General features: G+C 51.8%; 4 protein-coding genes across 4 annotated transcripts; 1 reads left to right on the forward strand and 3 right to left on the reverse strand.

Annotated features, from left to right (window-relative positions):
• Positions 1-528: 528 nt before the first annotated feature.
• On the reverse strand, positions 529-1,125 carry MAA_01852 (uncharacterized protein; the record flags this gene model as incomplete). The annotated part of the gene is made up of 1 exon (XM_007819850.1): positions 529-1,125. One exon carries the CDS (start codon positions 1,123-1,125, stop codon positions 529-531), a length of 597 nt encoding a protein of 198 aa, XP_007818041.1.
• A 3,177-nt stretch (positions 1,126-4,302) lies between these two features.
• MAA_01851 (3-oxo-5-alpha-steroid 4-dehydrogenase) lies at positions 4,303-5,379 on the forward strand (the record flags this gene model as incomplete). Its single annotated transcript, XM_007819849.1, has 3 exons — positions 4,303-4,336; positions 4,384-4,647; positions 4,715-5,379. The coding sequence occupies 3 exons, from the start codon at positions 4,303-4,305 to the stop codon at positions 5,377-5,379; spliced, it is 963 nt and encodes a 320-aa protein (XP_007818040.1).
• Positions 5,380-5,871: 492 nt separating this feature from the next.
• Positions 5,872-6,699, reverse strand: MAA_01850 (GCN5-like 1; the record flags this gene model as incomplete). The annotated part of the gene is made up of 1 exon (XM_007819848.1): positions 5,872-6,699. One exon carries the CDS (start codon positions 6,697-6,699, stop codon positions 5,872-5,874), a length of 828 nt encoding a protein of 275 aa, XP_007818039.1.
• A 1,035-nt stretch (positions 6,700-7,734) lies between these two features.
• MAA_01849 (RAM signaling pathway, SOG2) lies at positions 7,735-10,788 on the reverse strand (the record flags this gene model as incomplete). The annotated part of the gene is made up of 3 exons (XM_007819847.2): positions 7,735-10,116; positions 10,202-10,313; positions 10,394-10,788. The coding sequence occupies 3 exons, from the start codon at positions 10,786-10,788 to the stop codon at positions 7,735-7,737; spliced, it is 2,889 nt and encodes a 962-aa protein (XP_007818038.2).
• Positions 10,789-13,225: the final 2,437 nt, after the last annotated feature.

Raw genomic sequence — 13,225 nt, forward strand, 5'->3', positions numbered from 1 at the left:
ACCTATGAGCTTAGGTATGCTACAGGGCATGTTGGAAATTGTGGGCCAGTAAGGATTGCCTACGGAGTACTCCGTAAAGGTCCCTTCGCACACCAGAGGGGATAATTGGAAACGCGTCACGTGCAGACTGGACCCATAAAAGTGAGTACAATTGGGAACGCGTCACGTGTAGAACGGACCCACAAAAGTGAGTACAATTGGAAACTCATCACGTGCTCATGTTTCTAACAAGAAATTCGTAATCGTTCCAACGTGATTCTTTGATGAGAGAAGGGGTGTTTTTGGTCGTGCCCTATGGCTTGATATTAATCTATATAGAGAAATCGTTGGTAGTTCATGTTAGTGCTTTCCTATGTCTTTCCTCCCGTCTTTGTATCACTCTTTTGTTGGCGCAACCTCCCATTCTGCAGTATTACAAAACGGTCTCGTCTTTGTTCACAATGAACAAAGTGTTGAACGTCTAGACAAAGCCTTGCCGTCGTTCAGTGGCTGCTAATCAACCTTTTCGGAGGCTATTCGAAACGCCCGTCAATGTTCATGCCCGTCTCCACCGAACTGGTCAGTTTCAACAGCCGTTATGGCCAAATCATCCATCTTCTTCTCCAAAGCCGTCGCCATCGTCCAGTTCTCATCCAGTTCTTTTTTCATGTCTTCTATTGCCTTTTGTAGGTAATCTGGCAGTTCCTCGAGAACCAGTTCCGTCGCCTGCGAGAAAGGGGGCTCGGTGGGAGCATTGGGAGGGGATATAGAGGGAACGAATCGAGTGTCAACTTTCCAATGCCTCACGCCGCCAAGGTCCGTCCCGTCCGCCGAATAACAATGCTCTTTCTGATACGCCGCGTAGCCTTTGACATCGACGTTCAGCTTTGGGAGAGGAAAATATCGCTCATGTCCACCAGACCGTTTGTCGCCCACCTTTTTGAGCTCCGCCAAAGACGGCCATGTTACCCATTGAGCATCGTCGTGAGAGATGTGTTCTCTGAAACAATTTCGCGACGCAAACACCGTTGAGAGATTGTCTGGGAACTTTATCCCATGAAGTAATTGTACCATGTTTACATGCTGTTCATCTGGGTCCTCGGCAATCGCTTTTCTGCGGTCCCGTGCTGCCTCTAGGCGTCGCATTTTTTGTGAACACCGTACCTTTTTTTCCTCTGCCATATTTACCCAAAGGCGTGCCAGCTCAGCTGTGCTTTCTGGTAAAGACGGAGAGCTATCAGCCCCAATATGGCGTAAATTTTGCATCATCTTTCGAAACATCTTGAGTTTCTCAGTCAGCGGGCTCTCCCATCTGTTAGACTGGGACCACGACACTTCGCCGCCTCTACTTGCAAGGTCGGATTGCATGGGCCCTTTTATTGCGCTGAAGGCACCTTTGTGTGACATCTTCTTGGCTATATTTGTAGCGGCTCCGTGTTCAGATATCGATGACTTGATCGTTATGCCTGCATCTATAGATACCTTTCGGTGTGTTTGTGATTTCGAATGCAAATTTCTCGATATCGCTGGCACAGAATCTCTCATGCCCCGTTTCTTAAGACGTGACGTCTCGTCGTCACTCGCATAGGAGTCGAAATTCCGAATGTGAATCTGGCTAGATTCGGCTTGCTTCGAATTTTTGACGGGGACGGTCGTGGTTTTCTGAATGGTGTGTCTTAGTATCCAACTAGAGATCTGCTGTATTGAGGAGTACGAGGCACACTCACAATTTTTGCCTTCCCCGAAGCAACCCTCTGAAAGGATTTAGATTGCTCCAAATCGCAACTCCTCACCTTGGCCCTTAGTAGTGGCGCTATATCTTGGGACGGTATTTTACATGGCTTAGAGGTTCCTGGCGAAGCAGCATTTCGACAAAACCTGCGGGGCGGCAATTCGGACTCTTCATAGCATGGATGTGGGGGAATAGAATCTGCATCCGCATCAAGTGAACTTTGTTGTCTATGATTGTCAGGCATATTGCCGATTTGGGTCGGAAAGGCGTTGGAGAACAAAGGCACAACTTCAGACCAAGGCGGAGATGATGGTTTTGAGCATTCAGAGCTTTGTTGAGCATTTGATGAGAGGCAACTGCCGAAATCAAGATTCAAGGAGTCGTTGTACCGCAAGAGTCCATGAGTACTTTTGGCAGACACAAGCGGTTGTTTTAGGACACCCTCTCTGCTCTTCCATGATTCTGGCTCTCCCATAACGTTCAAGGCTGTAGGTGGCAGTAAGTTTGAGCTAGAGACGAGACTCTGGGATAAACTTTCTCGGTGAGGGTTTACAGAGGGCTCACTGATAGTCTTGTTGGTGACCCCTCGTCCAGGCCGTGTCCGGGTTTGGGTTTGTTCAAATTCAAAGATATGCCCGGGCCCACGTGTTGAAATTGCCGCTACAGTGTGAAATTCTTTGTCTGAATATGCTAGTCTGGGAACGACTGGACCGTATATAAAAGAACCTGGCTGGGGATGTGGAGGTGTAGGACAATAAGCCCCTGCGACCTCGACTGGGTTGTACCATAGAGGCATACTCCAGCCCGGCGGCGGAACGGCATAATTTCTCAAAGAAACACCCGGATATAATGATGAGAATCCATGGGATGGTGTCTGGCGAGGAGTTAAGGGCTGATGAGGATGGTTGTATAAGGGAATAGTAGTCTGAATCGGTATCTGTTCTGGTGAAAACCTTCCCAACGTGGGTCCATGGTAGTCATCGTCCAAGGCCAATGCAGATGAAGATGACCCCAATATAGGAGTAGAAAGAGGAGTGAACTTGTTGGCGCATGGATTCATTGTTGAACTGTTCTGTCAAGGAGAAAGTTGTACACCAAGGGTTGACAGTGTCAAGTATCAGAAAAGAGCAGAAGCCAGGAGAGAAGGCGGATAAAAGTTTTTGAGGATGTGATGGTCTAGTTCGTCGAAGCAGCACAAATGAAAGCCCAACATATGCCCAGAGGCTGATGATATGAATCAGAGAAGATTTGGTCAAGTGACTTGGTGTTCATGTTGATGTGCGGCGGCGTAGAATCGGCGCTTAGACGGCAAAGTTTGTTGCTGGACGCCATGCACCGCTGGTCGGGTTAATGGGCGTTGAGGGCGCACAAAAAAAAAAAAAGGAAAACAGCTTGATGAATCCTGCGAATAAATAGAAACTCCGAATGACGGGACTGGGCCGTGAATCAAGGCATATGAAAGAATAAATGCCCGTGGCGCAGATCAAAGCAGCGACTGAATAAGCTGAAGCAAAAGGAGCCCGAGGGTATCGTGCTAACAACCAAGGTCCCAAGCAGCAAAAGCGAAAATGCAACGATTCAGAGAAACAATGAATGAATAAAAGAAGGAAGCAAAGAGCTGACGGGCAGCCGGCCAAGTGTTGGTTGGGTTTGTTGGCACTTTGGAGCAGTGAATCGGCACCTGGCAGATGTGTAAAGCTGTGGTCTGTGTTTGGGGCTGCCCGACCTTGTCGAAACGTTATTACGCGCAAACAGACGCTTCTGGCTGAAGATGGCCCGGCGGGCCACATGAGCGTCTAACCAGGAGTACATTTCCTGGCTGTACGTATTGACGTATCTCATGTTGCAGGCTTCGGATGCTGGATGTCATCGTAGCCCAAATGGAGGTTCGATGGCTACGGCATGGCGGACGGTGCATTGTTACACTCTCGCTACTAGCGTAAATCGAATAATGACATTGGGTGTTTTCGGCGTGTCAAATGGGATATTGGCTTCACCGTCTTGTAGGATTTTATACAATGCTCGTCGGGAGGTGTAAGATGACGAGACGACTTTCTAGAAGTCGACACTGCAGCATCCGTTGACGTAAACTATTAATAGCCCTGGCTGAAAAGCTGACCGGTCCGGGATGGTAATGGACTAGAGAGGGCATGCTCTATGTAAAGCACGATCCTTGCTCGTGGGCAAATGACTTCTGCCAAAGACTGCCATACGCAACTATACTCTGGTAAAACTGTGACGCGCAAATATATTGGCACTGATACTCCGTACCGTGGTTGTAAATTCATGTACGCGCCCCTGCCCCCTCTTCGACAATGCCCAGGCGTGGTGGCACCTGCCAATAATGCCACAGATGGTAGGCCGAGCAAGGAAAGCGCAAACACCAGACCGCGACCTGCAGCGCAGTGCCTCGGAGACCCACAACCATGCCGCGGTTGGCCTGTGGACTCAGGACTAGCTACACGTAGTACTCGTAGAGCGGTACAATGAGCAAGGGGCCGTCACATCCCATCACTTTTCCCAACAGCTTGTGATGGTGCCAGCGGATGTGTCTCCTTCACCCATTGCTAGAGACGCAGCATCTACCCACAATGGCTAACACAACGCTCAAACTCACGAATCGCTGTAAGTGTATTGTCTTGCAGTTCTAGTAGCCAACCCGCAAATCCAAGCCATTGACACTTCTGCTAATCACCCATCCCCATATCCAGCTCCGAAGCAGCCCATCAAGAGGCTTCCCACAACCGTTGACCTACCTGCCGATGCTACTGTCGACGACCTAAAGGCTGTGATCGCCAAAGAAGCCAAAATTTCCGACTTTAATCGTATTGGCATCTATGATCCCACTACCAAGAAGACATTGAAGAATCGTAAAGCTCGCCTGGCAGACGAGCCAAATGTGTCCGCCGCCAACGAAGTTCTGGTCAAGGATCTCGGTAAGGAGCCCGCATCCACATCATGGAATTGTTGAAAACGGCAGAGTCTAACAGACAATTCACGCAGGGCCCCAGATTGGCTGGAGAACTGTCTTCGTCATCGAGTACTTTGGCCCTATTTTGTTTCACGCCCTAGTTGTGGCCGCCCGTCCCTACATCTACAAGAATGGTGATAGCGACATGTCCACAACACAGTGGCTGGCCTTTGGCATGATTGTGGCCCATTTCGTCAAACGCGAGATCGAGACTCTCTTCGTTCACAAATTCTCCGCCAACACCATGCCAGTTTCCAACGTCTTCAAGAACAGTTTTTTCTACTGGGCTCTTTCCGGCCTTCTTTGCGCCGTGTCCATCTACAACCCCAACTCCCTTGCCGCTCGTGCCGATAAGCCTGCTTTCGATCTCGTTGGACTTGCTCTTTACCTCTTTGGCGAGACTGGTAACGCCCTGGTCCACCTGTATCTGTCCTCTCTGCGCTCTACCGGTGGGACTGAGCGCAAGATTCCCTCTGGTTACGGGTTCGCCATTGTCACATGCCCCAACTACATGTACGAAATTTTGTCTTGGGTCGGTATCATCATTGCCAGTCGGGACTGGACGGTGGCGCTTTTCATCAGTATTGGCGCCGCGCAGATGTTTACCTGGGCCAAGGGTAAGGAGCGAGCGTATCGCAAAGAGTTTGGCGACAAGTACAAGAAGAAGCGTTTTGTCATGTTGCCTGGGCTGTTGTAAGTCGACGATGGAACATAAAATAGACAAACTGTTGCATAAATAAGCAACGAGGCATGCTTTTTTCCCACAAGAGCCTCAACTGTTAGGGCTCTAGTCGGCTAGTAGAAATGGGCAAACGCACATCGGATGCTGGGAACAGGGATATTAGGAAAATATAGCACAGTAATGCATCTGATGAGCGATGATGAGGATCAGGAGTTTGGGTGGAGGGAGATTAATTCAAAATGAGGACGCCGTACGAAATATACTAATGCAAATTGGCGGTTGAATATTTAAGCTGCTGCTCCTATATTAAGTTCCATACACACAAAACTTGCAACGTCTTTCCATGCTAGTCACAAAACATCATTCCATTGCATTCATATCTTGTCATATCGCCGTTGAAATCATAGTCATGTCTCATAAGATGCCCAGGTCACATTAATCGTTCCCTCTTCCTCCCCTTTCCCATCCCTAAGATCAAGAGCCCAACATGCTCCCATCAACATCCTTCTACGACTCCGTCGACAAGCTCGCCGTCTCGGACCCCTTGGCCCTCCCCGTGCCCGTACTCGAATCCGGCTCCATCAAGCTCCTGCTCGCATCCGACCAGGTGCTCCTCCCTCCCTCCTCGGCCTCGGCCTCCGTCGTCACCATATCGGCATCCGCGCCAACCGCCAACCCTTCCCTCGCCCGCCCCTTCGCCTCCAAGCTCACCTTATTCCCATCCCGATGCATACTATTCGCCAAATCAACATCCACATCCATCATGCCCTCCTCGCCATACTCCCCGTCGTCGTCGTCGTCGTCGTCGTCCTCGCCGCCGCCGCTCTCATCGCCCCCGCACTCACTACAACTACAACTCCCGCTCCCGCTCTCGCTCCCTCCATCCTGGCGATTCGCCAACCGCACCGTCTCCTCGAGCACCAGGAATCCCCTCTCCAGAACCTCGGCCCAGTTCTGCACGTTGCCCAGCTCCTTGACCCTCCTCGCCGCCGCGTCCGCCTCCCGGGCGAGCTTCTCCGTCTCGCGGCGCAGGCCCTCCGTCGCCCGGACCACGTCGCGCTCCTGCTTGTCCAGCGCGGCGGCGTTGTCGTGCAGGATGCCCGCGCGCGACTGGAGCTGCGAGTCGATCAGGTTGCCCATGGAGGCGACGACGGCGGCGCGGGCCTCGGCGACGTGGCGCTGGGTTTCCTGCGAGGGGAGCGTCTGCTGCAGCGGCGCGGGGGAGGCATGCGCCGTGATGGCGTGAGGCTGCGTCGGGGCGGCCGTGGACGGCGGGATGGAGAGCGATGTTGGCGGAGAGGCGTGGCGGGGTGGTGAGGATGCTGTCGTTGACATGTTGGGTGAATGTTTCTTGTTGTTGTTGTTGTTGTTTTTTTTTATTCCCTTCTTTTTCTTGCAGATGGATTGCTTGGGACTTTACGTAGTCTTCTGCACGGCTGGGTTATGCCGTGCTTTTTTGCCACGCTGGGTGGATCAATGATGGTTGTTGTGAAGACGAACTGTTGGCGTTGATTTGCGTCGAGTGTGCTCGACTTCAACATGCGCCTTTGCGCCGGCCCGCACGTCATCGTGTGCACCTGATGCGACAGCGAGAGACGCCGTTCGTTAAAAAGAGGCGGGGGTGGGGTTCAGACCTTTATTTCATGTAACAGCTGCGCGAGCGGCAATGACCTGCATCAAATCGGCGAAGCGGGCATGAAGAGACAAAAGAGGGCAGATGGGATAACAAAACCCCAGGGTATAATAAAGTGCTCTGTATGTGTAAACCGATCCGACGCAATTTCATGACATGCTAGTTGTTGGGCATGAATTCTGACAACATATATTAACATAGCAGCATGATGATTATTTGTACATGAGTCGGTTGACCTTATCGTCCTTCTTTTGTGCCCGTGTCCGTGCCCGATGCATCACTTTCAAAGTTATCTAGCATCTTCCTTTTTGTAAAGCCTGTGTGGTTGCATTATAAGCTCCCTTCCCTTCCCTTTTCTGCTCCCCAAAGAAAATTCACGAGATAAAAGCAGCCTCCTCCCTTGGAACGCCGGGATCGAAACGTCGAATAATACGCCCTCCCTCTAGACTAAGTATGGCATGATGGAAGAGCACACAACAAAAAAAAATCGCATATCCTTGATTACATTGCCATGATTCGCGTCATCATCGAGAACACATTCTATAGCACACAGATTCCCCATAACGCCAGGCTATGCGGAATATTGAAAGAGTGAAGCCGGATGATTAGAAATTACCATCCCCAAAAATAAAAAACTGGGCCAGCAAAAGCGGCCGGTCTGTTAAAAATCGGTCGTGTATCATCCCCAAACCATCATCGTGGTCGAGATTCTGATAATGTTGTTGCCCATCATATCGTTACAAAGCCAACCTCCCACCGTTTAGTCTAGATAGCCCCAGGCCTCCATTTGGTGGGCTAAAGGGTGCTGATATTGACGGGATTCCATCCGACGACATTGACGAAATAGACGAGAGGGAGTTGAACCCAGAATGGCCTCGCGACATTGTGCCACTGCGAGACATGGATATTCCAGGATTTGCCATTAGAGCATCCGCGCGATCAAAAACGTTGCCATGGAATGCCGCGGCAAACGAGGCGCTATGCGGTGTTGTAGAAACGGTCGCCTGCATGGCAGGTCCAAGTGCAGCACTTTGCGGCGTAATGGGAACCTGGGTTGTCGGCGAGGCACTCTGAGAATAGTGACCACCCAAACTGCCATTAGGCCCAGAAGATCGCATTAGATTGTGCCAGGGTGATTGTACGATTATGTTGCCAGTCTCCTTCATGCATTGCTGAATAGGTCGCAATCGCATCCTTGTATCGGGCGGCAGCGGAAGGCCGTCGATGGACTTCTTGATCTTGGTGATCAAGGACCACCAAGAGTTGACAAAGTTGTTACACAAGGTCCAGAATCCGGGGTGGGAGCGTACACTGGGGTCATTGAGTTTAATCAGGGACAGTCTGTTCCGGAGGATTTCTGTCTGCTGTATGGTATAGCCACACATGGCAATTAAATGTTTCCAGTCCTGGACGAGAGCCATTGGGGCGCGGCGCTGCATGGCCGTCCTCAAATCACTCTGCAGCTGGCCGTGGAAGCTTGGCAGCGTGCGGAGAACTATGTCAGTGGACTTTTGTAGTGATAAAAAGACTTTGTCAAACTGTGCATCCTCTCCCGTGTAATCATTGGCAAGATCTCGGCTGCCCGTAGAAGAAAAGGACCCGCCGGACCGTGGTGTTGCCAAGGCGAGTTTTGCGGTCCGAGTTGAGCCATTGGCGTAGTGAATCGGGATGTCTGTTGCGACGCGCAGGCCAGCAGGATTGTGAACGACGGTTCCATTACGACTGCGCAAAAGCCCAGTCCGATCAGCCGTCGGGGTCGCAAAGGGCTCCCGTTGGAATGGTTTTATCGTCTCGCTAGCGTCTGGCATGCTGCGATTCGATGATTGAGATCCTGGCCGCGAGGCACCAACAGTGGCTAAGGTTACACGAAGTTCCATGATACTATTGTAGAGTAACATCAAGAGCGTGCGGATATATCGCGCGTCTCCGTTGTTGACAAAGGTATCAATGTTCTCGGCCAGAAGGGTACAAACGTGGCCGTATGCGCTGACAAGGGTATGGCAAGCTCGGTGCACGTTTTCATTATCTATGGCAGAGTATTGGCCATTCTCTAGGAGCGTCGTGTCGTGTCTCTGGACCTCTTGTTCAAGCTCCTCAACATGCGAGTTGGTGTTGTAAAAGACGATTTCTAGACTTGACCGTTTTGCTGATCCGTCACTTGTCAAGGTCATGAGCATCTGTATCATGGGGTGAATCTGAAAGACGGAATATAGGATGCCCTTGGCTGCTTCAATGATAGGGTCAAATATCTTTGACTCTCGCCGACGTTCGGGAAGGACAGATAATCGGCGAACATAAATGGGTCGCTGGAGGTATGGGTCACTGGGCGTCGCCGGACTCTTGACACCTTGGGGCGTTCCTTGCATGGCAGAACCGTGGCTCAGGCCGCGATAGTGGCTAAAACGATTATTTGCCTGTGTCTCATCTAGAGTGCCCAGCTCAGATGGCTTCCTGGATACGATTCCCATGCGTCGACTGCGGCCGTCCGGGCCTCGATCAGATCGCAGCAACGTCTCGGAGTTGCTGCGAAGCCTCTCATTCACATTTCCGATGGTTAAAGGCATAACGCCCGGCCGACGCATCGCAGTGCTTTGTTGCGATAAGCCACGGTAATGCGACCTCGTCGGGATTGGGGGCGGTCGGGGTGCACCGTTAGGAGATCGCATATCAGGTACGTCAGCGCCATTGACCTTGATAGGAAATCGACCGCTCGCGGCTCGTCTCAAAGGAAACCGAGGTACGTCGGTACCACCCTCGCTGGACTCATCACCAGTTGCGTCACCTTCCATCCGTCCCGTCATGGCAAAATGCCGAAGAAACTTCTTAATTATGGCCGTGACGGCGACCTCGGTGACTTCGGTTTCTCTCATTATGCCATCATGTGGCGGGCTTCCGGATTGTGGTCGTATGGCGTCCTTGGGTGGGAAGCTAATTGGGTTGCCTTCAAATTTGAGTACTTGGAGGGATCCCATATCGGCGAGGCACAGAGGCAATTCCCGAATTTGGTTCTTGGGCACAGACAAGACCTTGAGCGACGATAACCTTGCAATGTCTTGTGGCAGTATTCGAAGCTGATTCCGTCCGAGGTCGAGAATTTCGAGAGATGTCAGGTCGCATAGCTAGACAGAGTTAGGATTTACTTCAAAAAAAAAAAAAAAAAAAGCGAGCAGCCAGGGGCTTTAGGGAAGGAATAATAATCATTACCGCTATCGGGAACTCTTTGATTTGATTGCCTCTGATATTTAGGTACCGCAAAGACGTGCATTCGGAAAATCGAGACGGTAAACTTGACAGTTGGTTGTGCGACAAAGCAAGTCTACAATGCCAGAAGAACAAAAATGGTTCGTGTCAGTCAACTGGAGGTGCTTTACGTAGAAGGAGAAGAAAGAAGCATACCGTTCTAGTTGATCCTTGACAATATCTATCACTTCTTCGGGTAGTTTTTGGATTCCCTTTCGACTCAGATCGACGGTGACGCCAGCTCTTAATGCAGTGCCGACAGCACCAGCCTCAGCAGCCTGACCCTCGCTCTCAAGGGCCGTCTGCATAGCCTCTCGAGCCAAGCCAATAATCTGCGCGGCGCTAGTGATGGGACTGGACGCCGACAAGGTCGCGTTGGAAGACGTATTTCGAAGACCGGGAATCGGGGGCGGCGGCGGGGGAGGACCATTTGAGGTGGCAGCGGAATTGGGAACGGGACGCCGGCCTTGAGCAGGATTATCGGGCAATCCACGAACAGACGACGACGACGTTCCCGGATTGCCAGCTGGCATCCGTTCTAGCCACTCCATGGTGGAAGATGGAGCAGTGCTGGCACTTGCGAGAGAGGCGAGGGGGTGATGCTTCTCACGCGTACACGTCGCGGAGGGGAGGAGCAAGAGGTTGTCGGTCGGCACGCCGACAAATAAATGGACAGGGCAGCAGTCGGATGGCCGTGAGGTCGTGTGGTCTGCTGGACGTCGCCAAAAAGGTTTCAGAGGTCCCTCACGCAAGCCAAGTCAGGGCCCTGAGGGTCTCAAACGTCGAAGCCGATATGCTAGGGTCGAGGGGTTGCTGCTGCTTCAAGCCGATGCAGGCTGCGACAGGATGCTGCGCGAAACACACAGGTTCATGATGGTAGTGACAGCAGCGGAAGGGGGCTTCGAAGTGGTCAACCGCGAGGTGATTGTTGGGTGAAGAGGATTGATCACATTATCTGAGTCGACATGCCAGGAGGTTTGGGTCTGGGTCTCGGGGGACTGGGCTGGGCTGGGTTGGGCTGTGTATGGACTCAGTGCTGGATCGACGGTATTAGACGGTGGACGGTGGACTATGGACTGGTGGACTGTGGACTGGCACTGGGACCTGTCGATGTGGTGGGCTGTGGACTCGAGTGCTGTGGATTGGTGGTGACAGGGACATGGATTGACTCGACTCGACCCGTCAATGGCACCAGACATACAGGGAGCTGCCGCCGTCTGGACTGACCAGCTGCTCAGCGCATGTCTGGTCAAGTCTGGCCTGGTGGTTCCATGTCCGGTTGCTCGACTCGGTTGTTTCTGGACAGCAGCAGCCAGGGGCCATTACGGAGTACAGAGTACGGAGTACACAAAACCTCAGAGCCACATGCAGTTGACAATATTGGAGGGCTGACTGTGATGGAAGGATGCATGTGCACACGCAGCCCCCCAAACAAAAAACTGCGTCGACATGTGGTGGCGGTCAGGCACACCGGTTGACCCCAGCCAAACAAGAGCCAAGACCCTGCTTCTGCGTCGTCGAAGCCCTGCACCGCCAGCTTGTCGACATGGAGTATTATTCGTCGTGTGGAATATTACTCCGTACCTCAATGTTGAGAGCAACACAAGCTCCCGCTGCACCAATCGACGACGCCTGCATGCTGCAGCTCGGGAAAAACAGACAGGGACCAGCCTCCTGACGTGCTTACCATGAATGTGTTTATAATAGACGGTGCTCAAGCACTTGTATGGAGTACGGAGTACCCAGTCATGGATTACGAACTACTTAAGTACCTACCTAGGTAGGTACGTAGCATGTTAGTACCGGCCCTTGTTTTGTTTTTGTTTTTTTTGTTGTTTTTTTTACTCGCTTGGCCATAAGCACACATGCGTTTGCCAGAGGCTGCAAGTTGAGCAAGTTGAGCTTGCTTCTGGCGCAGTCTTGCTCAAAACACTAGCTGCAGTGAGGCGCCCGTCGACCGACACCAGGAGAGGCAAATCGGATGGTCAGTAATGCCAACAATTGCTCCTCCGTCCCCTGCCCCTGAATGACCCTGGTGACGGGACGGACAGACATGCATACGTTTTATAGACACAAACACACGCCTCGAGTTGCAGCATCGTGGCAGCCACCGTTGTCGCGCCATAAACAGAAACGTCGTCATCATTGTTTCTTCTGTTTCCTCCCGTCATGGTCCTTGGGCCCGTTTCGTGTGATGCAAACGAGTCAAAACCACAAGTGCCTCGGGGCTTTAACTTTATTTGGAGCCCTACGGCGAACGACGTCGGCGTTTGCAACGTCGAATGTTTTAGGGGCTTGCCGAGAAATTGTCCTTACTCGGGTCCGTGTATGATTGTGTATTGGGAGCACGGAGTTGTTCACGTCTGGTATGTACGTAATATCGAGCACCCCTTGGACCACGTTCATGCTTCCTCCCGGCCTTCTGGATTCGGAACTTCCAGGGTTCGGAAGTTCGCCTTCCATGGCTGTTTGTGTCTGTAGAGAACGGCTCGAGCCGGCCAGGCCGGGAAATGAATAAACAGTGCCAAGGTAGGTAGATATCCAACATGCTGCATGTTTCCATCAGCAGTGCATTGCAACGCATGGAGACCCTGGGACGATCCGGGCATCCCTGTGTGATAACCGGGCGTCTCCCTCCTGCTGCACTACCTTTGGTATATTAAGAGCTCTGCAGACTATGCTTGGCCACGTCGTACACATTTATTAGCCACGTTTGTCAGTCCAACATATCGTTATTCGTGGTGGACAAATCATAGTCGAGAACACGCAGTACGGGGTAGGGCTGGTATGCTTGTGCAGGCTTACCAAGAAGCAACGTTCCAACAAGGTGCTGCTTACAAGGTGTGTGGCCGAGACAAAGCGAGCCCTCGCCGCCGAGCCTCATCATCAAATATAAACGGGTCATGATATTCACTACAGAATATATTAGCCCGTCACCAAACCTGCGGAGTGGCAGGAACCCGGTCCTTGACAGAGGTTACACTCACT

This window comes from Metarhizium robertsii (genome assembly GCF_000187425.2).
Source record: "Metarhizium robertsii ARSEF 23 chromosome Unknown MAA_Scf_1, whole genome shotgun sequence".
Lineage (NCBI taxonomy): Eukaryota > Fungi > Ascomycota > Sordariomycetes > Hypocreales > Clavicipitaceae > Metarhizium > Metarhizium robertsii.